Below are 26,751 nucleotides of genomic sequence, written 5' to 3' on the forward strand. Positions count from 1 at the left end.
CCGCCTTCCCACCCCGCCGGCCCCGCCTGGCTCAAGACTTCAGTCCAGACGACGCGGGGAGTGGGTAGAGAGGGCGGACCACCGCTTGACCGTCCCAGTGATGAGCCTTCGACTTCAGAGTTGGGTAGAGAGCAGTCAGTTTGGTGCCCGACTGCTTTTTCCTTGAAGCCAAGACTCCGGCTGGGTGTCACCCCAAGGGTCTGCATCTGGATCGCAAAGCGGTCAAGGGAAGAGAGGGAAATCTTTGAACACCGCTCTCGGCCGGCCCTGATAGCACGAATGAGAGCCAAAGAGGTCACACGTGGAATTGCCCGTGGAGCGGATTCCCACCTTTGGCGTCTCGCGGAAGGGGGATATGGGAAGGGGCGGTGGAAGAAAGGAGGCCGGGCGAGTCCCCCACTCTGCACAGGTTTAAACTGGCCCATTCGCTCCACGGTATTGGTTTCAAGTCGACCCCGTAAAATCGGAGGACCCAGGGCCGGAGGAAAAAGAGGAACTACATTTCCCAGCAAGCCGAAGGCGTCCGGCGCCGGCCATGCTTTCCGGCGCGTGTGAAGCTGTTGTCGGCATCCGGTGTGCAGGCGGACTCATGGATCCCGACGGCCGGTGGCGGCACCTACCCAGCGGGCCCAGCCTAAAGCACTTGACCGACCCCTCTTACGGGATCCCGCGCGAGCAGCAACAGCCAGCGTTGCAGGAGCTGACGCGGGCGCATGTCGAGTCCTTCAACTACGCTGTGCGCGAGGGGCTCAGCCACGCGGTGCAGGTGAGCGCGGCGTCCTCAGGCGAACCCAGGCTCCCCTCAGCTCTGGGTTCGCCTGCGGCCCTAGCCCCTGCTCCAGGCGGGCGGAGGAGAGGGGGCCCGGCGAGGATAGGGGTGGGGGGCTTGTGAGGCGTTGGAGGAGGGCCGGGGGAGAGGTGATTGAGGCTCGGGGCCTGGGAGGGGGAGATCCAGGAGGCGGGGGGAATGGGGCACATGCCGCGGGCGGGGGTCCCAGAGAGAGGACTGGGAGGTCGCAGTATAATTTCAAATAGTTGTAACTCCTTGACCGTGCTAGGTAGGCTCAGCGCGGGTCTGTGTTGAGGAAGGTATCGGTGAGGCATAAAAAAGAGGTTCCGTAGGAACCATTTGGTCCACAGGAAGTGATTGGTACCATCATTACATTACACAGCATTTGCTCCACATTAAAGTGATTGGTCTAGAGGGTCATGGTGCCAGAGTTCAGGTGAAGATGGTGGGGGGAGGGTCTCATTAGTAAGCATCCCCTTGTCTCCAGGCACTGGGCTCTAAGGGTGAGGGAGAGGCAGGCCTGTAAGAGACAGTTCTTGCTTGGCATCATGTTTTGGGTGAGGAGGGGGAACTGTGAAGGCAGTCGGTGCCGGTACACTTGAGCACTGCTCTGACAAGGGGCGGCCGCATGGTACTCGGGGAGCACAGAGGAGGTCCAGCTAGTCCAGGTGTACACGAATTGAAGAGGAAAGTGCGTTCCCTCCAGGGGAAGTGAAGGAGCAGAGCTCAAGGGGACTCTACCCTGTGCTTTTGTTGGGTAGGGCTTGCATGGTGGGAGGGGTGGAGAGAATGTGGAGAGCTGTACCAGTCTCTGATGCTTGAACTCTATTTCACAAATAATTCGGAGCCGTTGAGGCTTCTTTGAAGTTTAATTATTCCTTGACCTGTTTGCGGAAGACAAGATATTTTTGTCTGATGGGAAATAATTTCTATCATGCCTGGACTCATTGTATCGTGTCTATGAGAAAAATTATACGTCTACTTAAAAGTTAATTGGCCCTGGGGTTTATGAAAACAATGAAAAAGAGCAGTGTTGAGATGATCAAGGAAGGTTTGACCTAAAATGATGGAGCACATGTACATAAGAGATTTTTATGGGTAATATGTGGACCAGCAGTTCTCAAACTTTTTGGTCCCAGGACCCCTTTCCACTCATAAAATTCTTGAGCGATTCCCAAAGAGCTTTTGTTTACTCTATTAGAAACTGAAATTGAGAAATCTTAAAAATACTAATTCATTGAAAAAGAGACCAATTTTATATTAACTTTTTATAAAAAAATATTTTCTAAAGCAAAAATGAGATTAGTAGATGAATGATACTTTTGTGTATCTTTTTAATGTTTGGCTTATTAGAAGACAGCTGGATTCTCAACTCTGCTTGTATAGTCAGTCTCTTTTGATATGTTGTTTTGGTTGAAATACATGAAGAAAATCTGACCCAGATAACGACGCTGCAATTTAGTTTTTGAAAATGTTGTTCCATGAAGCACAGTAAGGTAAATGACTAATGTTTACAAAACCAAGGGGAAAATAGCCTTCATCAGATCTTGTTTTGCCCAGTTTCTTTGGAGTAGATTTCCTCCATCTGTGAGTGCAAGTTGATATGTCTGTCACGTTTGTGAATTGCCTACTTGCTAAAGTTTATTTGTAACCCCCAAACCAGTACTCGCCAACATCTGCAGGGACAAAAAATTTGAGTTGCCCATTGTACAGCCATCCCAACTCAGGTACGATAGGCGACACTCTTGCTTTCTTGTTTCAAGTTCTTATACTAAAAATAATGAGATAGTAAGAGAGATATGCTCATTTTTTTCCAGCAGATTCAAAGTGTTCTTTTCAAAGTTTCTTCCGTTTTTCACGTTCTTATTGTGTTCTTTTTGTTGGTGATTTTGCTGTTTAAAACAGGCATCATGCGTAGTGCTGAAGTGCTGTGTAATGTTGCTAAGTGTGAGAAGGCTGTGATGTGCCTTCAGAGAAAATGTATGTTAGATAACCTTTGTTCAGTCATGAGCTAGTGCTGATGGCTGTGAGATCAGTGTTAGTGAACCACGGTATGTATTAAATAAGATGTTCCTAAGTAGAAACACACATAAAGGGACTTCCCTGGTGGTCCAGCGGGTAAGACTCTGTGCTCCCAATGCAGGGGGCCCAGGTTCAATCCCTGGTCAGGGAACTAGATCCCACATGCATGCTGCAACTAAAGATCCCGCGTGCTGCAACTAAACACGCTGCAGCAAAGATCCCGGGTGTCGCAGCTAAGAGCCGGTGCAGCCAAAATAAATAAATGTTTTTTTAAAAAAAAAAAAAGAAAGAAAGAAACCCACATAAAGCAAGGTTATGTATTGATCAGTTAATGAAATGCTGTGATCAGAGACTGGCAGGAACCTAACTTTGTATTTCCCCTGAGAACAGAGGTTCAGAATTCACTGATTCAGCACTTGTGGTGACTTTATGGGCCGTAACTATCTTGAATAATGAGAATTGGCTGCGTTGAGATATAGATAGTGCAGCAAATGGCTGGAGAAAGTGAATCTTCTAATCTCCTTTTGTAAACTATTGCTCTATCCTGAAATAGGAAATATGTTAAATTTTTATTTTAGAATAAAATACTGAATTCTAAAATACCAGCTTTAGATAAAATTTTAAAGTTTAGAAAAGGTCAGTTGAACTCACGTGAGGTGGAAGAACCTCCCTTGTATTCTTAGCTCCATTTTTGGCATTCTTGCTATTTCAGCACTAAGGCCAGGAGGTTGTTTAGAGTTAATACGTACGAGAACTCAGTGATGCCCCTTCCTCAGTTCAGCAGCGCTCCCCCCGGGGAGTGGTACAAAGAAGCAACTGCTGTGGAAGGGGAAGAACCACCATGACCACCACCAACCCCTTGCATGGCTCTGGCTTCAGTGTGAGGCCACCGTGGAATGAAATGTACAAAGATCAGCCTAAAGAATGGCATTATTAGAGTGTCTGTTGCTAAATCAGTAGGGTGTGTCTGTATCCTTGCTCTGTTGGCAGGAGTCCCATTTGTCTTGCATGCAGAGGGTACAAGGTACAAATGGGAGGGGTGGGGGAGAAATTAGGAGTTTGAGATTAACATATACACACTACTATATATAAAATAGGTAAACATCAAGGACATACTGTATAGCACAGGGAACTAACTATACTCGATATCTTGTAATAAACTATAATGGAAAAGAAACTGAAAAAGAATAGATGTGTGTGTGTGTGTGTGTGTGTGTGTGTTTATTATATATAAGAATAGAGAAGTCAAGCACTTGGTTCAGAGAACAGCTTTGTTCTGTACACAGCTGTATCCCTAGAACCTGCTACAGAATCGGACATGTAGTAGACAGTCAAAAAAAATCTTGTTAATGCATTACAGTTTTAGGTACTTAGGATGTGAGTAGACTGGATGTAGCTTTAGCTGTTTTTCAGATGTGTCACATTAGCATTATAGCCATCAATGCTTATAGAACACATGGGATTTGAAAGAGTCTTAGAGAAAAAAATACCTTGGAAATGCAAGCAGCTAACAGTGTGAATTGTGTTTCAGGCCATCCCTCCCTTTGAATTTGCTTTCAAAGATGAGCGGATCTCTCTTACTATTGTGGATGCTGTCATCAGTCCACCCACAGTTCCAAAAGGGAGCATCTGTAAAGAGCTCAATGTTTATCCAGCAGAATGCCGGGGCCGAAGGAGCACCTACCGGGGAAAGCTGACGGTGAGTACAAGAGACAGTGTATGACTTGCACACTGTACAGTTTTGAGAATAAGCCTGGTGCCTAACACAGTTTATACCAGAATTCTACTTTCTTAGTGCTGTCATCCAAGAGATGCCGTCTTTTCAATCTAAAGCATAAAATCATTTAGTGTATGGTCTTCTGCCTTAATCTCTTCAAATACTCATTCTTGTAGATCTGGATATTTCCTTTTGTACGAAATAATTTTTTTCTCTCTCATTTTCATTTAGGCCGATATCAGCTGGGCAGTGAATGGAATCTCAAAAGGCATCATTAAACAGTTTCTTGGCTATGTTCCCATCATGGTGAAATCCAAGCTTTGCAACTTATACAACCTTCCTCCAAAAGCCCTCATCCAGCACCACGAGGAAGCAGAGGTACCTACAGGGGTCCCATGCAGTCAAGGGCCCGGTGACAGTAGAAAGCGCCGGAGCTGGGAGAGAGAGGACGGGAAGCTTGTCGGGAGTGGGGGAGGGGGGTCCGGATTTCTTTCTCTGCTTCAGTCTCTGGATGGGTAACGTGGGGCATTGAGGTTTTGTCTGCACACTGCATAGGCCTCATAATGAGTCTCACATGAGACAATGTATGGAAAAAAACCACTCCAGTTAGAGAATATGATTATTATGGGGAAAGAATTGGTAGGTTTTTCCTACCAACTGATACATATTTAGATATGTATTTGGTTTTTTTTAAAGCTGTCTTAACCCACATATCTGTCTCAAATGTCTGCTTTACCCACAGTCAGATTCTGTGGACGTATTAAATGCTTCATGTACCTTCCATTCAAGCCCTGTTAGGTGGCTTTGCAGTATTAAGTTGAAGTAATCAAGACATGCAAACACTACAAGTAGAACTACCATATGACCCAGCAATGCCACTACTGGGCATATACCCTGAGAAAACCATAATTCAAAAAGAGTCATGTAGGGCTTCCCTGGTGGCGCAGTGGTTGAGAGTCCGCCTGCCGATGCAGGGGACACGGGTTCGTGCCCCGGTCCGGGAAGATCCCACATGCCGCGGAGCGGCTGGGCCCGTGAGCCGTGGCCACTGAGCCTATGCGTCCGGAGCCTGTGCTCCGCAATGGGAGAGGCCACAACAGTGAGAGGCCCGCGTACCGCAAAAAAAAAAAAAAAAGAGTCATGTACCAAAATGTTCATTGCAGCTCTATTTACAATAGCCCGGAGATGGAAACAACCTAAGTGTCCATCATTGGATGAATGGCTAAAGAAGATGTGACACATATATACAATGGAATATTGCTCAGCCATAAAAAGAAACGAAATTGAGCTATTTGTAATGAGGTGGATAGACCTAGAGTCTGTTATACAGAGTGAAGTAAGTCAGAAAGAGAAAGACAAATACCGTATGCTAACACATATATATGGAATTTAAGAAAAAAAAATGTCATGAAGAACCTAGGGGTAAGACAGGAAGAAAGACACAGACCTACTAGAGAATGGACTTGAGGATATGGGGAGCAGGAAGGGTAAGCTGTGACAAAGCGAGAGAGAGGCATGGACATATATACACTACCAAACATAAGGTAGATAGCTAGTGGGAAGCAGCTGCATAGCACAGGGAGATCAGCTCGGTGCTTTGTGACCGCCTGGAGAGGTGGGGTAGGGAGGGTGGGAGGGAGGGAGACGCAAGAGGGAAGAGATGTGGGAACATATGTATATGTATAACTGATTCACTTTGTTATAAAGCAGAAACTAACACACCATTGTAAAGCAATTATACTCCAATAAAGATGTAAAAAAAAAAAAAGACCAGCAGACTCTGCTTACAACAGGGGGGCTGTGTTGTGTGGTGGGAAGAGGGTTTTGGTGGCAGATCTGGGTTTGACATCCAGCTGTTCCGCTTACCAGTCCCGCACCTTTGGGAAATTTAATCTCCCTGAGCCTCAGTTTTCTCTTCTGAAAATGGGCATATAGCTCTCTCTCATTATTATGGGATTAAATGTTATGCTGACATAGAGCACTCAGCGTGATATGCCTGCTTCATAGTAGCTCCTTATTTATTACAGAAACGTTCTATTAACTTATTAAAAATTAAATATTAAAAATATTTTCCTATTTAGCTAATCCAAATTTCTGGTTTCCAGAGCTTTCATACAGTCAAAAGCTTTTTAACTTATTCAAGAAGCCATACTTGTCTGGAAGCTAAACGATTACTGTTTTCATCTTTAGACTTCTCTTTGGAGTAACTTGTTTTTGTTTGTTTTGCGGTACGCGGGCCTCTCACTGCTGTGGCCTCTCCTGTTGCGGAGCACAGGCTCCGGACGCGCAGGCTCAGCGGCCATGGCTCACGGGTCCAGCCACTCCGCGGCATGTGGGATCTTCCTGGACAAGGGCTCAAACCCATGTCCCCTGCATTGGCAGGCGGACTCTCAGCCACTGCGCCACCAGGGAAGCCCTCTACAGCCGTTTTAATGTGCTTAAGAAGACTTAATAAAGTCTGCAGTTTCCAAGGGATCCACAGTTCCTCTTGCCCGAGTGCACCTCTTCTGCACATCTGTTTACGAATGAGGGTGGTGATTGCAGTTGGTCAGTTTCATGTTTACGGGTGGTTATATATCTTTGTTTAACAGATTTTAATTCGTCTCTTTGGCAGGAAATGGGAGGCTATTTTATAATCAATGGCATCGAAAAAGTCATCCGAATGTTGATTATGCCTCGCAGAAATTTCCCCATCGCAATGGTAAGACCAAAATGGAAAAGCAGAGGGCCTGGCTATACTCAGTATGGTAAGTTGTAGTGATTTTTTTGGAATGTTCTTTTAGAAAAATTTAAGCTATTTTATTGGGTCGGCCAAAAGGTTCGTTCGTTTTTTTCCGTAAGATGGCTCTAATAGCAGTTAGTTGTCTTTAACTTCATTCGAAACAATTCTGTTAGATTGTATTTGACAGCTGTCATATCAGCGTGCATTTAAAAAAAGACATCAAAATTAGTGAATTTTTGTGTAGCCATTTTAATATTCAAGATGAAAGAAAAAAATCAACATTTTTCAGCATATTATGTTTTATTATTTCAAGAAAGGTAAAAACGCAACTGAAACGCAAAAAAATATTTGTGCAGTGTGTGGAGAAGGTGCCATGACTGATTGAATGTGTCAGAAGTGGTTTGCAAAGTTTCGTGCTGGAGATTTCTCTGGACGATGCTCCACAGTTGGGTAGACCAGTTGAAGTTGATAGCGATCAAATCGAGACATTAATTGAGAAAAATTAACGTTATAGGACTTCCCTGGTGGCGCAGTGGTTAAGAATCCACCTGCCAATGCAGGGGACACGGGTTTGAGCCCTGGTCCGGGAAGATCCCACATGCCACGGAGCAACTAAGCCCGTGTGCCACAACTACTGAGCCTGTGCTCTGGACCCCGTGAGCCACAACTACGGAGCCCACGTGCCACAACTACTGAAGCCCGCGCATCTAGAGTCCATGCTCTGCAACAAGAGAAGCCACCATAATAGGAAGCCTGCACACCACAACGAAGAGTAGCCCCCACTTGCCGCAACTAGAGAAAGCCTGCGCACAGCAACGAAGACCCAAGGCAGCCAAAAATTAATAAATAAAATAAATAAATTTTTAAAAATCAACATTATGCCACGCGGGAGATAGCTGACATACTCAAAATATCCAAATCAAGTGTTGAAAATCATTTGCATCAGCTTGGTTATGTGAATCGGTTTGATGTTTGGGTTCCACGTAAGTTAAGCGAAAAAAACTTTCTTGACCTTATTTCTGCATGCGATTCGCTACTGAAATGTAATGAAAACATTCCGTTTTTAAAACAAATTGTGATGGGCGATGAAAAGTGGATACTGTACAGTAATGTGGAACAGAAGAGATCATGGGGCAAGTGAAATCAACCACCACCAACCACACGAAAGGCCGGTCTTCATCCAATAAAGGTGATGTTGTGTATATGGTGGGATTGGAAGGGAGTCCTCTATTACGAGCTCCTTCCGGAAAACCAAACGATTGATTCCAACAAGTACTGCTCCCAGTTAGACCACCTGAAAGCGGCACTCGACAAAAAGCGTCTGGAATTAGTCAACAGAAAACACATAGTCTTCCATCAGGATAATGCAAGACCGCATGTTTCTTTGATGACCACTCAAAACTGTTATAGCTTGGCTGGGAAGTTCTGATTCACCCTCCGTATTCACCACACATTGCTCCTTCGGATTGCCATTTACTTTGGTCTTTACAAAATTCTCTCTCTTTTTTTTTTTTATAAATTTATTTTTGGCTGCGTTGGGACTTTGTTGCTGTGCGCGGGCTTTCTCTAGTTGCGGTGAGCAGGGGCTACTCTTTGTTGCAGCGCACGGGCTTCTCATTGCAGTGGCTTCTCTTGTTGCGGAGCATGGGCTCTAGGCACGCAGCCTTCAGTAGTTGTAGCACGTGGGCTCGGTAGTTGTGGCTCGCGGGCTCCAGAGCGTAGGCTCAGTAGTTGTGGCGCAGGGGCTTAGTTGCTCCGTGGCATGTGGGATCTTCCCGGACCAGGGCTCAAACCCGTGTTCCCTGCATTGGCAGGTGGTTCTTAACCACTGCGCCACCAGGGAAGCCCCAAAATTCTCTTAATGAAAAAAATTTCAATTCCCTGGAAGACTGCAAAAGGCACCTGGAACAGTTCTTTGCTTAAAAAGATAAGTTTTGGGAAGATGGAATTATGAAGTTGCCTGAAAAATGGCAGAAGGTAGTGGAGCAAAAGGGTGAATACGTTGTTCAGTAAAGTTCTTGGTGAAAATGAAAAATATGTCTTTTATTTTTACTTAAAAACCGAAGGCACGTTTTGGTCCACCCGATATTAAAAAGTAGGTGCATCCAAACAGAGTCTTTGATATTTTTCTCCCATATATGTATAATTTTTTGTTTTTCTGTTAAGCATTTCTGTGTTATAATTTCATAGTGGGAAACCTTTCTACTGTGTTCAGTTTTTTTTCAAACTGAATGAACACATGTATTTATGTTACTGCTTACGGTGCTGAAGGATGCTGACTTGGCCAGGTGTAGGTACAGGCCTCGGAACTCTTCTGGTTCAGGGTATGTGGCACTCCCCTCGGTCTCTGGCTGACAGTGACCTGGCCTCTGTTTGATCACTCTCCGTGACAGTGGCTGGCTTCACAAGATAGCATTTTGCATTCACGAGCCCTGTAGTTAAACAATTTATTCTTATAATTGAGCTAAAAATCAGTCTCTAATTGTAGCCATGCATGCTAAGTGGTAGTGTTGCTGAGTTTCTGACCATTTGCTCTGTTTGTTTAAATAGGAGTTTCAATGCACTGTGTGAGGGAAGAACATTCCGCTGTCAATATGAACCTTCACTACTTGGAAAATGGCACGGTTATGTTGAACTTTATTTACCGGAAAGAACTGTTTTTTTTTCCTTTGGGATTTGCACTTAAGGTGTGACTTACTGAATATACTTCTCTCGTTAGGGAGTGAGTCACTGGAAATGGTGTCCTGCGCAGGATGGATATAGGTTGTCCTCATCAGAGTTCATGCTGTGCTGGCATCTCCTACTGCTCCATAATAAGTTACCTCAGGGAATTTCCCGGTGGTCCAGTGGTTAGGACTCCTCGCTTTCATTGCCGAGGGCCTGGGTTCGATCATTGGTTGGGGAACTAAGATCCTGCAAGCCACGTGGCGCGGCCACCAACAAAAAAAGTTAACTTAAAAGGCAGTGGCTAAAGCATCGCTAAACATTTCTCCCAGTTTCTGCGGTCAGGAGTTTGGAAGTTGCTCCAGATTTGGGCAGCTCTGGCCGGGGTCTCCGGAGGTTGCCGTGAGATGTCAGCGGGGGCTACAGTTGTTTGGAAGGCTTGCCCGGGGCTGGAGGATCCCCTTCCGAGGCGGTTCCCTCATGGCTGGCAAGTCACTGTGGGCTGTTGGCAGGAGGTCTCAGTTCCTCTCCACGTGGGCCTTTGCACAGGCTGCTTTGAGGCAGCTGTCTTCCCCAGAGAGTTAGCCAGGAGAACAAGGCGGGAGCTGGAGGGCCCTTGAGACCCTGCCTTGAGAGTCATGCTTCAGCTTTTCCACCATGTTCCATCAGTCACACTGGCCAGCCCTGGCTCAGTGTGGAGGAGACCAAGGTTGTGGATACCGGGAGGTGAGGATCATGGGACCATCTTGGTGTCTATCATACAAGCATCGCCCTGATTTTGAAGAGCTCACTTAGATTCAGCGATAGCGGAGTGCTAATTTTTCTCGGGTATTAAAAAAAAAGAACAGAATGGTTACTAAATGATTAAGATGGTTTAGTTATTAGCAATTTTTAAAAAGAACCTTTTTTTCTTTTCTAGGCACTTGTCAGCTTTTCCGATTACCAGATTTTTCAGGAGCTCATCAAAGGAAAGGAAGATGACTCTTTCTTTAGGAACTCTGTTTCTCAGATGTTAAGGATTGTAATGGAAGAGGGATGTTCCACACAAAAACAGGTCCTCAGCTATCTGGGGGAACGCTTCAGAGTAAAACTCAGTCTTCCTGACTGGTACCCAAATGAACACGCTGCAGAGTTTCTCTTCAGGTATGTGTGCTTTTGTTTGTTGGGGGTGGAAGGTGTCCATGCTTCCTTGTATTGATGTAGCTGGGGCTGGTGAGTCATCTGGGAATCAGAATGGCCCTGGGGGTAGGGTTCTGGCTTAGAGCAAAGTAGGGCCCAGCTTTGTTTCTGCAGTCATCCTCGCCTTTTTTTTTTTTCTGGTAGCTTCATACCTTGTGTTGTACTTTAAAACTTTTGAAATAACTTCAGACTTCCAGAATTGCTGCAAAAATAGTACATTGGACACTCTCGTTCACTAGTTCTTAATATTTTTACCACTTTGCTTTGTTGCTTTCTCTGCATATCATCAGCGTTTTTCTTTCTGCATCCTTGAAAGTTGCAGGCATCACGTCCCTTTATTTCCCCAAGGCTAGGACTTGGTCTTCTGTAACCACTGTGTAGTTATTAAAGGAGCCCTGCTCTAGACCAGCGCTGTCCCATCTGTATCCACGAGCCACACGCTGAGCATCTGAATGGCCAGTGCAGCCGAGAAGCTGAATTCAGTAGGACATCGAGTAGTATCGGCGGCTGAATCGTTCTAAGCTTTTTCTTTCTCTTTTGGCAGCCAGTGCATCTGTATCCACTTGAAATCCAACACTGAAAAGTTTTATGTGCTTTGTCTCATGACCCGGAAGCTCTTTGCTTTAGCCAAAGGCGAGTGCATGGAGGAGAATCCTGACAGTTTAGTGAATCAAGAGGTCCTGACCCCCGGGCAGCTCTTCCTCATGTTTCTGAAGGTAAATGCAGGCTGCTTCACCCCAAAGCAGTCGTACCTCTTGTGGGATGACGTGGCCATTTCCAGCAGTATTGTTTCCTGCATGTTTAAAATTTCTCGTTTGGGCATTTTATGTAGTCTTTTTTTTTTTTTTTTTTCCTACTTTTTGTTTGTTTAGCAGTAACGGACTTACAGATCTTAGCTTGGCCAGGTTCAGAAATGTCTTTAATGTTTTTATAGAAGCTAAATAAAGACAATATCAAATCTTGGTCATAACATTAATGATAAAGTGTAGATGACCTATATACACACATCCAGTCAGTCCCCATTATTCACAGAGTCTGTACTTGTGAATTCACCTACTCGCTAAAATTTATTTGGAACGCCAGCAGTGTCAGCACTCCCGTGATCATTTGCAGGTATGCACAGGCGCTAAAGAACTGGAGTTTCCTGATGTTCATGGCCCCAGCTGAGGTCTGATGAGCTGTAAACAAGGGTCTCTACTGCCATGTTTTTCACAGTTTTGTGCTTTCTGTTGGTGGTTTTGCTGTTTAAAGTGACCCCCAGGCCCAGTGCTGAAGTACCGTCTAGTGTTCCTAAGTGTAAGAAGGCTGCGACGTTCCTTATGGAGAAAACACTTGACAGCCTTTGTTCAGGCATGAGTTACGGTGCTGTTTGCTCTGAGCTCAGTGGTAACGAATCAACAGAATAAACTAAGGTGTCTCTCAACAAACACAAAAAACGAGGTCATGTATTGATCAGTTGACGAAAACGTTGTCAATGACCAGAGACTCCCTGAAGTCTAACCCTGCATCTCCCCTAGGAGCAGTGCTTCTGTGCTCGCCAATGCAGTGTTCACAGAGACAGGATAGGACACGATTACTGTAAATAATGAGAACTCTGTGTGTGTTGGGAGAGAATGTTGGCATGACACAAAAATAATTTTATAAGCACGTTGACTTGGTAGCATTTTATATTTTGAATATCATCCCTAAAAAAGATTTAATCTAAGAGATAACAGAACAACGGCAGGGAAGATGGAGAGGACTGAAGTAAAAATCTCCAATTCGTAATCTGGTCAATAATTAAATTCTTACTTGAAGGTAATAACTTTTGTTTCTGTCTGCTCTGTCTATAAAATTAGATTGAGAAATTTTGGTAGTCTAGCATTTCCCTGATAAAAATTCAAATCAGGCAGAAGTTTCAGTCACCTTTAAAGACTAATTTACATTTCCCTCCTTAAACTGAAGCATGTGGGTTCGTTGCGAGCTGGCCATGTTAGAAGTATCTTCACTTGCACGACATTACCAAGGTGACCTGTTTCAGCAACAGAGGAAAGGAAACTTGGGACTTTTTCAGAGAATTCATTGCTTAAAAGTGTCTGATTTCCTTGCCTTTGCCTCCGTTATACTCAAGCTTTTAAACCTCTGAATTCGGGACATGAAAGCAATCTTCAGAAGGTTCACGACAGTGACCTGATACGAATGACAGGCTTGTATAACCATCTCAGTGAGTGTTGCCACAGAGACTGAGGTCCCTGTGATTGGGTCCGAGGCTGCTTAACAGGGTTGGGGAGTGAGGGACGCTGAAGCGATTCCGCTCTGAAGTGTGAGAGCAGGTGGGGAGATGCTGTACTTCTCAGCGCTGCGTCGCTCTTGTCCGCCCATCTCCACATTAGCCCTTTTACCAGAGAGGCTGGTGAGCCTCATGGGAAGGCTTCCTGGAGGTCTCCCGCTTGCTTCTGCTTGTACTGAGTGTGCAGACCGCACAGACAGGTCCACAATCGCTCGCCTGCAATTCCAGATCCAGAAAGTATGAGAACCAAAAAAAACAATGAGAGTTGGCAGCAAAACCTGATCCGAACCAACAGGAGGCTGTTTGTAACTTTCATTTGCTCTACTTAGCATGACAGTTTGTGTTACAGGGTAGAAATGTGTTCGATTATGAGCCCGTGCCTCAGTCTCCATCATGGGTGTTAGGTAATAAAAGGTCTGTGTGCCTGTCACCTTTCGGAAGCCTAAAAAATTCTTAATACTGAAGTGCATTTGGCCCACGGGTTTTCAGAGGTCCTGTAATGCCGTGCTTCCTGAGGAAAAGTTTGTTGTGCGGCTGAAGTAACCATGCAGAGCGCCCGCTTGTTGCACGTGCCCAGTAAATGCTAGCTAACCTCGAAGAGACCACGGGCAGGCCTCTGACCCAGGAGGAAAGTTTAGCTCACTCTTTCCGCCTCCCCGTCTCCGGTTCCAGAGCATTTTACCCACGTCTCTGTTCCTCATCTCTGACTTCTTTCCTCTTTTCTCTTTTGTTTTCTCTTCCTTTTCCATTATGTTTCAACTTTTATATGAGAAGAACGTGTCGGTCTTTCCTACTGGCTTGTCAGTCAGGGGTCCTGTGTGTTGGGTGTCATTTGGGGACTTCGGGCTGCTGCTTTGTCTCAGGGCTTTGTTGTTGTTGCCTGTTTCTGGGCTTGAAGATCTTGCGATTGTTTGATAAGAGCATTTGAATTAAAAACTTTTCTAAGGCCCAAGCAAACCAGTTTTGGTTCTTTTCCATTAGTGTGGGTAATCTCGACTGGGAGCGATTTTGTTCCACCCCAAGGGACCTTTGAGAGTGTCTGGAGGCATTTTTGTGGGTAAGGGCCAGGGATGCTGCGGTAACATCCCACAGCTCACAGAACAGCCCCTCGTCACAAAGAACTATCCAGCCAGCTGCCCACAGTGCCGAGGCGAAACTCAGCACTGCAGAAGCCTGTATCTTCTGTCTTAAGAAATGCCTGAGCTGCAATAGTACTTTGAAAAGCTGTTTTTTCAGGTTTATAGTTGAGAAGTTTTCCGTGTCAAACGTACGAATTAGTGGGCTTTTGTTACGGATGTGCAGGTTATGTAAGAGTAAATATCCAGCTTGTGCTCATTAAAATACCTAACAATGTAAAGTTTTTCTTATTTCAGGAAAAATTGGAAGCTTGGTTAGCATCTATTAAAATAGCTATAGACAAGAAGGCCCAGAAGACCAATGTGTCCTTAAACACTGAAAATTTGATGAAGATTTTTACTCTGGGAACAGACCTTACAAAACCATTTGAATATCTTCTTGCTACTGGGAATCTACGTTCTAAAACAGGTGAAATTAAATAGAGAGGCTTTATTTAGTTACGATTTTCAAATTATTTGCTTAATGTAGATTTATATATTGCTGAGAGAGATTCTTTTCAAAAGTGAACTTCTTACTCGTTAAAGACAGATTTCATGTTGTAAATTTTGACAGGTGTATATTGGGCTGTAGACAGTCTGTCTGTATAGTTGAAATCTAATTTTAATGATCAAATGCATTTCCTGCGCCTCTTTCTAGAAAACTAAAGAAAGCTTAGATCTCTGAGGAAAGGTTAACTAGATGGGTTGTCTGGGAGGGTTGTTAGACGTGCGCATCCCTAAACCAGTTGTATTAGAATGACTGGAAAACTTTAAAAAGTGGTTATTGAGGGCCCAGAAATCTTTTTTTTTTTTTTTTTAAACAGATGATACTGGTGCAGATTCCTTAAGGGCTAACAAATGCTTGTGTGTTATCCAGCCCTCTTGGGTGAATCCCATTTAATTACTTGCTATTTTATTACTCATTTAATGTTTTCCCACAAAGGAGATAGTGTAGAGGAGATGGAGAAACAGTCGAGGCTAATACAGTTTGTGAAATCTGGGGACTTTTACTATGTTTTTAAGCTCTTCCCCTCACCAGAGCTGAGTAAACTTTGTGATAACTGAGTAAACTTAGTAATGACCCACTCTGTGATCTCTAGTGTACTCTGAGGTTTTATCTTATCAGAGCCTCCAGTAAAAGATAGGCTTTTTTTTTTTCCCTTAAGTTTAGCCCATTTTCAATGACATTTGTTTTATTAAGGTCTTGGCTTCCTGCAAGATTCCGGACTTTGTGTTGTGGCTGACAAGCTGAACTTCATACGCTATCTCTCCCATTTCCGCTGTGTGCACAGAGGGGCAGATTTTGCCAAGATGCGGACCACCACAGTACGCAGGCTGCTGCCGGAGTCCTGGGGTTTCCTTTGCCCCGTGCACACCCCCGACGGGGAGCCCTGTGGTCTGATGAACCACTTAACCACCATATGTGAGGTCGTCACACAGTTTGTGTATACAGCATCTATTCCACCTTTGCTCTGCAACTTGGGTAGGTGGCGTACAGCAGTCTTGTCTTGTTTGCTTGTGTGGGTTTTAACAGGTGCAAAGCTATTAAGTTGTGCTTCTTTGGGGGCTGAGCAGAGAATTCTTGTAAGGGCGATGGGTGAAACACTGTGGATAACCTGTGACATTTTGTAAAGCACTTGCTATCTTCAGAAGGTGTTGATGGCTCATGGAAGAGTGTTCTTTATTTAATTAGAGTCGATTCTTGGTATTTGCAGTACTTCTGTAAAGTCACCACTGGCACTGAATTAGCAGATAGTGAGCCGTTGTTCCTGGGGAAACAAAAGATTAGGGTCCTGTGAGCCTCTTGTCACAGCGTTTTCATCAGCTGGTACATAGTCTTGCTTTATGTGTGTTTCTGTTTAAAGACGCCTTATTTAATGTATATTGTTGATTCATTAATATTGAGCTCTCGGCCAACAGCACTGTAACGATAAGCTTATCTAACACATTTTTCCATAAGGCTCAGCACGGCCTCGTGCTTAGGAACCAGCACTTTCACACTGTGCTTGAAGGCCATTATAAACGGCAGAATCACCAACAAAAGCACAAAGATGCAAAAAACATGGCACTGAACAGAGTGCGGAAAGGATGCTTGTTTACAGTATGAGCTGAAACAGACAGTGCGTCACCTGGTTTGAGCTCAGCTGGGAACACGTGTATCCGGCGATTCAAAATTTTCACTGCATGTCCTCAAATGATCAAAAAAGCGCCACTAGTATTGATATTGGGGTTACAAATAAAGTTTAGCTAGTAGGCAAATTTGTGATATGTGAACAATGAGGATCAAAGGTAATTAGATTATTGGGAAGAAGTTAACATGTTTACATGGCTCAGAAATCAAAATACAAAAGGTGCACAGGGAAAAGCCTCCCTTAAACCCCTGTCCCCCTGCTCCTCTCCTCACCGGCAATTAGAGACAGTAGATTTGGGGGGTCCTTGCTGAAATGATTTAGATATTTACTCAGGCAATACAAAAACATTCCGGTGTAGAGACAAGATGACTAGATAGCTAAAATGATGAAGCACTTGTTGGACGTGGAGGGAAAGTTAAATGTTGGGGAAAGCATCCTGATGTGATCATTCCGTTTCCTCGCTTCACCAGGCGTCACTCCAGTTGACGGAGCGCCACATCGGCCGTACAGCGAGTGCTACCCTGTCCTGCTGGACGGTGTCATGGTTGGCTGGGCGGATAAGGAGCTTGCTCCTGGCATTGCCGATTCTCTCCGACATTTTAAGGTGATCTCGAGTCTCTGTGAATTGTCCTGTCCTTCCGTCTTAGGTTTTCAGTCATTTTCTAGTTGTTGAGGTAGCCCCAGGGCATTCTCGAGTGTCAAGGGGTCTGGAGGTCAGAAGCTAATTACAAAAGTGCCCATACAGGGCTTCCCTGGTGGCGCAGTGGTTGAGAGCCCGCCTGCCGATGCAGGGGCCACGGGTTCGTGCCCCGGTCCGGGAGGATCCCGCGTGCCGCGGAGCGGCTGGGCCCGTGAGCCATGGCCGCTGAGCCTGCGCATCCGGAGTCAGTGCTCCGCAACGGGAGAGGCCACAGCAGTGAGAGGCCCGCGTAGAGCAAAAAAAAAAAGTGCCCATACATTCCCTCTGGTGGCAGCGTCTTGCCTTGTACTGACGTCATCAGTTAGGGTCAGTGACAGGTATTTGACCTGTACTTTTTTTTTGTGGTTTCATTGAGGCCCTAGTCGATTAATCTAACACACTTTTAACTTTTTTTTTCTTGGTAAATACTAGTGGCATATAGGGGACCTTGAAATAGGGACTTTATATTTCAAGTAATATTGAAACTATACAAGATACAAGTCGTAACCTGTTGCCTTCTGGGTCCTGAGATACCTTTTTTTTTTTTAAAGGCCGTTCCATGCAGCTCGTGGATCTTAGTTCCCCAACCAGGGATTGAATCCGTGCTCCCTGCATTGGGAGCGCAGGGTCTTAACCACTGGACCACCAGGGAAGTCCCTTGAAATACATTTTTTTTTAAGTAGAGGGCTTCCCTGGTGGTGCAGTGGTTGAGAGTCCGCCTGCCAATGCACGGGACACAGGTTCGTGCCCCGGTTCGGGAAGATCCCACGTGCCGCCTTTTCACTGAATACATTTTAAAATAACACCAGTCATCTGTATATTATTTATTGTTTTAGTATTTATTTATTTGGCTGTGCCAGTTCTTAGTCGAGGCACACGGGATCTTCGTTGCGGCATACAGGATCTTTTAGTTGCGGCATGTGACCTCTTACTTGTGGCATGTGGGATCTAGTTCCCTGACCAGGGATCGAACCTGAGCCCTCTGCAGTGGGAGCTCAGAGTCTTAGCCACTGGACCGCCATGAAAGTCCCCAGTAATCTATGTTGTAGACATCAGAGGATAGAATTTCATTTAGTATGTCTACACACACATTCTTGGTTTACCTTTTCCCCAGTCTCAGTTGTACGCAGTTTGCCTGATACTGGGACTGAGCCCCCAAGAAAGTAGGGCCTTTGCCAACTCTGGATATGAGGCGAACGGCCATCTGTGTGGGGTTGAGACTGGCAGGGCAGTAGGTTTGTTACCTGCAAAACTGATTTAATTCTAAAGATGTTGCTTTTCACATTTGATCTGCTTCTCCACCTCCTGGGTGGCAGGGGAGATAGATGTAAAATACTTCATTTATTCTTAATTGAACTCTTTTTTTTTTTTTGAGAACAGGTTTTGAGAGAAAAAAGAATTCCTCCCTGGATGGAGGTGGTCCTGGTCCCCATGACAGGAAAACCAAGTCTGTACCCAGGATTGTACCTTTTTACCACTCCTTGTAGACTGGTGCGGCCTGTGCAGAACTTGGAATTGGGCAAAGAAGAACTAATTGGAACTATGGAACAGGTACATAGACTATGTGTGATTGTATAGTATGCAACTTTCAGAGACTTAGTAACTATTTCTTTTTTAAAAGTGTTACTGGGGCTTCCCTGGTGGCGCAGTGGTTGAGAGTCCGCCTGCCGATGCAGGGGACGCGGGTTCGTGCCCCGGTCCGGGAAGCTCCCACATGCCGCGGAGCGGCTGGGCCCATGAGCCATGGCCGCTGAGCCTGCGCGTCCGGAACCTGTGCTCCGCAGCGGAAGAGACCACAGCAGTGAGAGGCCCGTGTATCGCAAAAAAAAAAAAAAAAAAGGTGTAACTGTTATAATTACAATTGGGGCATTTGAAAGAAAGTCAAAGCTTATTTTCTGCCTCTTCTGTGACCAGCATGAAGCAGTTTTCATGCTCATCAAACTTGAGAGAGGGTTGGCAGTCACATGACTTGCCTTTCCCATCCCGCTCAACTCCCCACGTTCCTTGGCAGCCAGCTCTGCCTCGGGTGGTGAGACTGAAACGTTCCGTTAGAACCGCTCTCAATCTTTGCCTGCATTTCTGCAGTTGCAAACTCTGGGCTTTGTGCTACTTTAAAAAAAATGTTCCTCCTTCCTGTCTCCCTTCACGATTGGACCAGGGTAGATTTAGAATGAGGTGTGTAAGGCATGTGGTATTTCTAACTGTGGATCCCTTCAGTGTTCATGATACTGGGTGCGAAGTTTTTCTTTCAAGTCTGTGAGAACTAAACTCTGAGAGAGAGAGCTAATACGTGTTAGCAGTCACAGTTATTTTGTATGTTGAACTTCCTCGTCCTTCCTCTTTTCCAGATCTTCATGAACGTTGCTGTCTTTGAGGATGAGGTTTTGGCTGGCGTTACCACCCACCAGGAGCTCTTCCCTCACAGCCTGCTAAGTGTGATCGCCAACTTCATCCCTTTCTCTGATCACAACCAAAGTCCAAGAAACATGTACCAGTGCCAGATGGGTAAGGTGGAGGGGAAGGTGGTGGTAGTCACAGAAGAAAAGGGCTTGTAGTTTCTTTTTAAAATTTATTTATTTTATTTACTTTTTATTTTTGGCTGCGTTGGGTCTTCGTTGCTGCACGCTGGCTTTCTCTAGTTGTGGCGAGCCGGGGCTACTCTTTGTTGCGGTGTGTGGGCTTCTCATTATGGTGGTTTCTCTTGTTGTGGAGCACAGGCTCTAGGCGCTCGGGCTTCAGTAGTTGTGGCTCGCGGGCTCTAGAGCGCAGGCTCAGTAGTTGTGGCACACGGGCTTAGTTGCTCCACGGCATGTGGGATCTTCCTGGACCAGGGCTCGAACCTGTGTCCCCTGCGTTGGCAGGCAGATTCTTAACCACTGCGCCAGCAGGGAAGTGCCTTAAATCTGTTTTAAAAAATTAAATCTGTATGGTTTTCTGTCATTATTTCTAAAAATAATTGCTTCTGCCTCATTCTCTCATCTCCTGAGACTTCAGTTATGCATCATATATGTTACGCCTTTTAGTGTTGTCCCATAAGCCACTGGATTTTTGTTCTCTTTTTTCAGTCTTTTTTCCTTCAGATTGGATCATTTTTATTGATCTATCATATTCACTGTCATCTAGTGCATTTTAATTTCAGAAAGTTAATTTTTTAGCTTAGAGCTTCCATTTGTTTCATTTTTATAGTTTCTGTTTTATCTGATAGTCTGATCTTCATTCATCGTGAACATAATTTTCCATTACATGAGCATAGTTATAACAGGTATTTTTAAATCATTGTCTGCCAATTCCAACATTTGGGTCATCTCAGGATCAGTCTCCATTGATTGCATATTTCTTGAGTCTTGGGCACGTTTTCCTGTTTCTTTGTATGTCTAATAACATTGGATTGGATTGTGGACAGAAAATATGTTGTAAAGACTAGATTCTATTCTGTTCCTTGGAAGAGGGCTGGTTTTTAGATGCTGGAAGTCAGCTGAACAGCTGTTGAAGTGCACTCTTTAGCCTTAGGTAGGCTGCCCACGTCTGTCCCACCGCACATAGTGCTGGACGGAGTCCACCAAAGATTTGGACTCAGTTTATATGCAGAATGTGAGGCTCTCCCTTTATGGTTCTCTCCTTTCTGAAATTTCCCCCTTACGCTTCCAACTGCTGTCGTGCTCTGAACTCTGTTCCTTGACTCTTCAAGCCAATAAGACTGTGGGTTTCTGAGCTTTAGCCGCTACACTGACTGAGCCATCCGGTAAAAAATTAAACAAGAAACAAGACGTTAAAAACTGAAAAAACGGGAAATTCACTCTGAAGTTGCTTTTGTCCAAATGTTAATCCCTCTCTAATTTCTATTTTTTATTACATTTCAGTGCTTTCAGGTAGTGTGTATATGTATGTAGTTGATTTTCTTTTCCGGATTTTATACTTACATGTTGGGGGTGATATTGTAGGAATATCTCTCTATATACTGGAAACTAGAAGTCTCCCTTTTTAAAAAAATTCCCCTGTGTATGTATTTATTTATTTTAGCTTTTAAAATCATTTTGGGGTTTTTTGGGGGGTTTTTTGCGGTATGCGGGCCTCTCACTGCCGGGGCCCCTCCCGCTGCGGAGCGCAGGCTCCGGACGCGCAGGCTCAGCGGCCATGGCTCATGGGCCCAGCCGCTCCGCGGCATGTGGCATCCTCCCGGACCGGGGCACGAACCCGTGTCCCCTGCATCAGCAGGCGGACTCTCAACCACTGCGCCACCAGGGAAGCCCTAAAATCATTTTGTCTTGAATTGATTCTCTGTACTGTAAGGTAGTAGTACAAAGAAGCGTCTTACCTGCCCCCTGTACCTACCTCACTATGCACAATTTACAAATACCAACATCTTTGTGTGTGTGTGTGTATGTGTGTGTGTGTGTGTGTGTGCGCGCGCGAAAGTAATCTACTTAGATAGTAGTTACTGTCACTCCATCTCTCCCCCCAGTAGTAGTAATATCCTGTAGTTTGTATATATCCTTTACATCCCCTTTTTATGCTTTTATTACATGTGTATCCATAAACTAGGTCTAGAATTGGGATGTGTGGCAAATGTACATGAATGCATCATATTAAACGTCATTCTGTACTTTTTCTCATTCAGCATTGTTTTCATGGCTCCTGTTGATACACACTTGTCTACTTCATTTTCACCCCAAGTATTAGTCTGTAGTAAACATAACCAGCATGATTAATTTCTTTATTCATTCCCCTATGATGAATATTTAGTTTCCAATTTTATATGTCACCTTTATAATCAAGGAGGAAAAAACGAAATACTAATTTTTTTTCCCTTCGTAGGTAAGCAGACTATGGGCTTTCCACTCCTCACTTTTCAAGACCGGTCAGATAATAAACTGTATCGTCTTCAGACTCCACAAAGCCCTTTAGTGCGACCATACATGTATGATTATTATGACATGGATAACTATCCAATTGGGACAAATGCCATTGTTGCTGTTATTTCTTACACTGGCTATGATATGGAAGATGCCATGGTAAGTTCTACCAGGAGACGTAGTTGCATCCTTTTTCGTTTTTAACTTCTTTGTTTACCATCAGGTCACTGAAGGAGGATTTCTTGTGTGCCCAAGTGCCTAGTATTTGGTGCATGGCTATGCTGTTAAATAGTTAATTCCTGGTCTAAGTTAAAAGTGGCAAGCCTTGAGGGATATCACTGAATATTCATATGCATAGAGCCTGCCTATTTGAGTGCATAGTACGAGTAGATGTCGAATGAATGTAGTCTTGGAAATATCTACCTTTATTGTGTCTGGATTTTAATAGCATAGGTGATTTAGGAAATGTGGATAGTTCTAAAATCAAATGCCTAAACCAGTTGTAATTCTAACTGGGTTTATTTTGAAAACTCTCATTTGGTCTCAGTCTCTTAATGATTCTTTGACTTCACAGATTGTGAATAAGGCTTCTTGGGAACGAGGCTTTGCCCATGGAAGTGTCTACAAGTCCGAGTGTATAGATCTGTCTGAAAAAATCAAACAAGGAGATGATAGTCTGGTCTTTGGAGTCAAACCTGGTGACCCACGGATTCTGCAGAAGTTGGATGATGACGGATTGCCATTTATTGGAGCACAACTGCAGTATGGAGATCCATATTACAGCTACGTAAACCTCAACACCGGGGAAAGCTTTGTGATGTACTATAAGTAAGTTCGCATAACCAGTGCTGTGTTTTTTGTTTGTTTTTTGTTTTTTCGGTACACGGGCCTCTCACTGCTGTGGCCTCTCCCGTTGCGGAGCACAGGCTCCGGACACGCAGGCTCAGCAGCCATGGCTCACGGGCCCAGCCGCTCTGCGGCATGTGGGATCTTCCTGGACCGGGGCATGAACCCTGCGTCAGCAGGTGGACTCTCAACCACTGCGCCACCAGGGAAGCCCACCAGTGCTGTTTCTTAAAGGCTGTTTCTGAGTGAAATTGCTGGAAGTCAATGCAAGTTATTTTTCAACAGGAGAATTTTTGGAGAAAATATAAGCGGTAGCTTAGTTATTAACTGAATGGACATTTCTTAAATGAGACAAAGTTCTGTGGTCTGTTGTACTGCCTTTGTTTTTCTACTTTTCTTGTCAGTCTACTACAATTGATCAGCTAATCTGTGATTTATTTTAAAACTATATTATTCAAACTTGAGCATCTCTCTTGGACATGTTGTTAGTAATGTTTCCCAGCTAAAATGTTGAGTTCATTATACCTCTTAATAAAAATAAAATTTTTAAGCTTATTTTACAGCTGTAAAATTGGTTTCAGTAGTAGGTCTTCAGCTGCCTTTCTTGCTAGTATTCTTTCAGATGAACACAGTTCTCTAGTGAACATAATCAGTAGCCCTATTCATAAATATACTTTTAGGGATACCAGCCCTATCTGTATTGGAGAATAGAGGTGAGAATAAGTTCTGCAAATATCCTTTATGAAGCGCTAACTATATCAGTAAAACTTAGTATCTCTATACATTTTGACATTTTGTCCGGTTTATTTTTTCCTAGGAGTAAAGAAAATTGTATTGTGGATAACATCAAAGTGTGCAGTAATGACACTGGAAATGGCAAATTCAAGTGTGTTTGCATCACGATGAGAGTCCCTCGGAACCCAACTATCGGGGATAAATTTGCCAGTCGTCATGGGCAGAAGGGCATCTTGAGCAGACTGTGGCCAGTTGAGGACATGCCATTCACTGAGAGCGGGATGGTTCCAGACATTCTGTTCAACCCTCACGGTTTTCCATCCCGCATGACCATCGGTATGCTGATTGAGAGTATGGCAGGGAAGTCTGCAGCTTCACATGGCCTCTGCCATGACGCCACGCCCTTCATCTTCTCCGAGGAGAACTCGGCCCTGGAGTACTTCGGTGAGATGTTGAAGGCTGCTGGCTACAACTACTATGGCACTGAGAGGTTGTATAGTGGCATCAGTGGGCTAGAGCTGGATGCAGACATCTTCATAGGTGTGGTTTATTACCAACGCTTACGCCACATGGTCTCAGACAAATTCCAAGTTAGGACAACAGGAGCCAGAGACAAAGTCACTAACCAGCCTATCGGGGGAAGAAACGTCCAGGGTGGGATCCGTTTCGGGGAGATGGAGCGGGACGCCCTTTTAGCTCATGGTACATCTTTTCTCCTTCACGACCGGCTCTTCAACTGCTCGGATCGGTCTGTAGCCCACGTGTGTGTGAAGTGTGGTAGTTTGCTCTCCCCGCTGTTGGAGAAGCCACCCCCATCGTGGTCCACCATGCGCAACAGGAAGTACAACTGTACTCTGTGTAACCGCAGTGACACCATCGACACTGTTTCCGTGCCTTACGTCTTTCGGTATTTTGTAGCTGAACTGGCAGCTATGAACATCAAAGTGAAACTGGATATCGTTTAACTTGACGCTGGCCTTTTGGGTCAAGATTGCTATCAGATTAAAACAAAATGTAACTTTGGTTCATTGAAGCTGTTAATAGTTACTCGAGTTTTTCAAGGTTAAGAGTGCTCAACCAAGACCTGGCAACTAAGAATGCAGAGTTTCTGAGTTGCTCTGGTATAATAACTGCTGAAGATGACGTTCAGTGTATTTGTTGCTCTTTAAAAGTGATACACTGATAAATAGAAGGATATTCAGGGGAAAGTCTTTCCACCCCCAGGTTCTTCGTATCCTGCTTTCAGCAGGCAGTGACAGTCAAACATTTATTTGTCCATGTAGAGCAGAGCAGCCCAATAGAAATAAACAGTGTAAGCCATATATATGTAATTTTGTATTTTCTTAAAGTAAAAACAAAGGTAGAAAAATTTTTAGCAGCTTTTTTGAGGTGTAATGGTTGTACCAAAAACTGCACATATTTAATGTATATAATTTGGTGCGTTTGAACATATGCACACACTTGTGAATGATCACAATCATGGTAATAAGTGTCACCTCCAAAGGGTTCCTTGTGCTCCTGGGGGTGGTTGGTTTTGTTTTGTTTCTTGGTGTTTTTACGGTAAGAACACTGAACTTGATCTCTACCCTATGGACTATGGATAGAACACAGATGAATATATCGCCCCATAAAAACAGTTGTTCAAAAGATCGATATGTGTCTCTAGAAACTGGGTCTTGGTGTAACAAAAAATAATGTATTTATTGAAGGAAAGAGCGATAAAACTGAATGGTGTGTGTAACAAGTTTATGAGTGAATGGCTGCTAAAACACATAGAAAAATACAACTCAAGACTGAATTCTATATGTGACTAGAACAAAAATGTATCTAAAAAGAGCTATACTCAACACGGAATGATATGAAGTATATCTATGAATGGACAGTTTGTATAAAACAAAACTGTCTACTCAAAGGAAATACCCGAACATAAGAACGAATGACATTTTTTAGAATAAACTGTTGTAGAATGGGAAAAACTATACACACAATTATATGCTGTGTATCTCTATGAATGGAATGTTGGCAGAACAATAATATATTAACATAAGACATTTCCATATACATAATTGAATTATACTTTTATATCTCCCTGAATGAAGAGTTTATGAATCTAAATGAATGTAACTACTGAAAGGATTTATACGCAAAAGAGAATGATGCAAAATATATCTATACATGGAACGTTGGTAGAAAACAGAAACAGGAGGTGTCTACAGAGAGAAAACGCCTATGTACAATGCGTATTGTGGGTCCCTGGAATAAAATGTGGTTAGAATGGAAAGGAATATATCCACTCAAAGAAAAGCGGTGTACACAACACTGAATGATAGGTTACTTATCTCTGCACTGAATGTTGGTATAACAACAAGAAGTGTATCTAATGAGAATGAGTGATGTGTTTTTATCTATAAATGAAGTGTTTGTGAACACAAATGATGTATCTGGAGTATGAGAATATAAGCAATTGTACCTATTAAAAGGAAGGATTTAGAAATGAGCCTGAAAGGTTTTCCCCTGTGAATGGATTGCTGGCAGAACACATGGGTGTCTGCTGAGACAGACTGCCATATGTGGCACTGATGATTTGTATCTGTAAGTGGAGTGTTGGTGAACCCAGATGAATGTATTTGCTCAAGAACAGTATATACGAGATCTGTGCGTGCGTGTGAAATTCATGTGTAAATATATATAGGTATATAATCTCAATAAACAGGAGAACAAGCAAAAAATCTACTTAAAGGAAAAATATACTCAAAAGATTGAATTAATGTTATGCAACTCTATGAAAAGCGGAGAAAAGTACCTTCAATGGGAAGACAGAGCTAAATGTAAAACTGAATAAGTTACTTATAACCATGAATGAAGTGTTGCATAATTAAAGAATTTATTATGAGTACCTTAAATGAAAGAAGTAAATACACAATTGAATGACAGATTTTGGTTCCTGGCAGGACCCGTCCCTGGGTCCTGCTAGAAGTCAGACCTCCAGGCCCAGCCCACTTGGAGACAAAGACAAATGTATGGGGTA

General features: G+C 44.0%; 1 protein-coding gene across 1 annotated transcript; it reads left to right on the forward strand.

The window, feature by feature from the left end:
• Positions 1 to 42: 42 nt before the first annotated feature.
• Positions 43 to 25,467, forward strand: POLR1B (RNA polymerase I subunit B). Its single transcript, XM_067704391.1, has 15 exons — positions 43 to 766; positions 4,344 to 4,511; positions 4,761 to 4,907; positions 7,144 to 7,276; positions 9,802 to 9,938; positions 10,835 to 11,058; positions 11,639 to 11,810; positions 14,737 to 14,908; positions 15,680 to 15,961; positions 17,081 to 17,214; positions 18,670 to 18,840; positions 19,638 to 19,794; positions 22,105 to 22,301; positions 22,717 to 22,970; positions 23,806 to 25,467. The coding sequence occupies exons 1-15, from the start codon at positions 536 to 538 to the stop codon at positions 24,686 to 24,688; spliced, it is 3,462 nt and encodes a 1,153-aa protein (XP_067560492.1). The 5' UTR covers positions 43 to 535; the 3' UTR covers positions 24,689 to 25,467.
• Positions 25,468 to 26,751: the final 1,284 nt, after the last annotated feature.

Source organism: Pseudorca crassidens, chromosome 14 (assembly GCF_039906515.1).
Source record: "Pseudorca crassidens isolate mPseCra1 chromosome 14, mPseCra1.hap1, whole genome shotgun sequence".
NCBI classification, from domain to species: Eukaryota; Metazoa; Chordata; class Mammalia; order Artiodactyla; family Delphinidae; genus Pseudorca; species Pseudorca crassidens.

Excerpts from the sequence above, each read along its gene's own strand:
- POLR1B (XM_067704391.1), top strand. The coding sequence starts at position 536 with ATGCTTTCCGGCGCGTGTGAAGCTGTTGTCGGCATCCGGTGTGCAGGC. Across the intron at positions 11,811-14,736 it reads TCTTCCTCATGTTTCTGAAG|GAAAAATTGGAAGCTTGGTT; the intron begins GTAAATGCAGGC and ends TTCTTATTTCAG. Across the intron at positions 19,795-22,104 it reads CATGTACCAGTGCCAGATGG|GTAAGCAGACTATGGGCTTT; the intron begins GTAAGGTGGAGG and ends TTCCCTTCGTAG.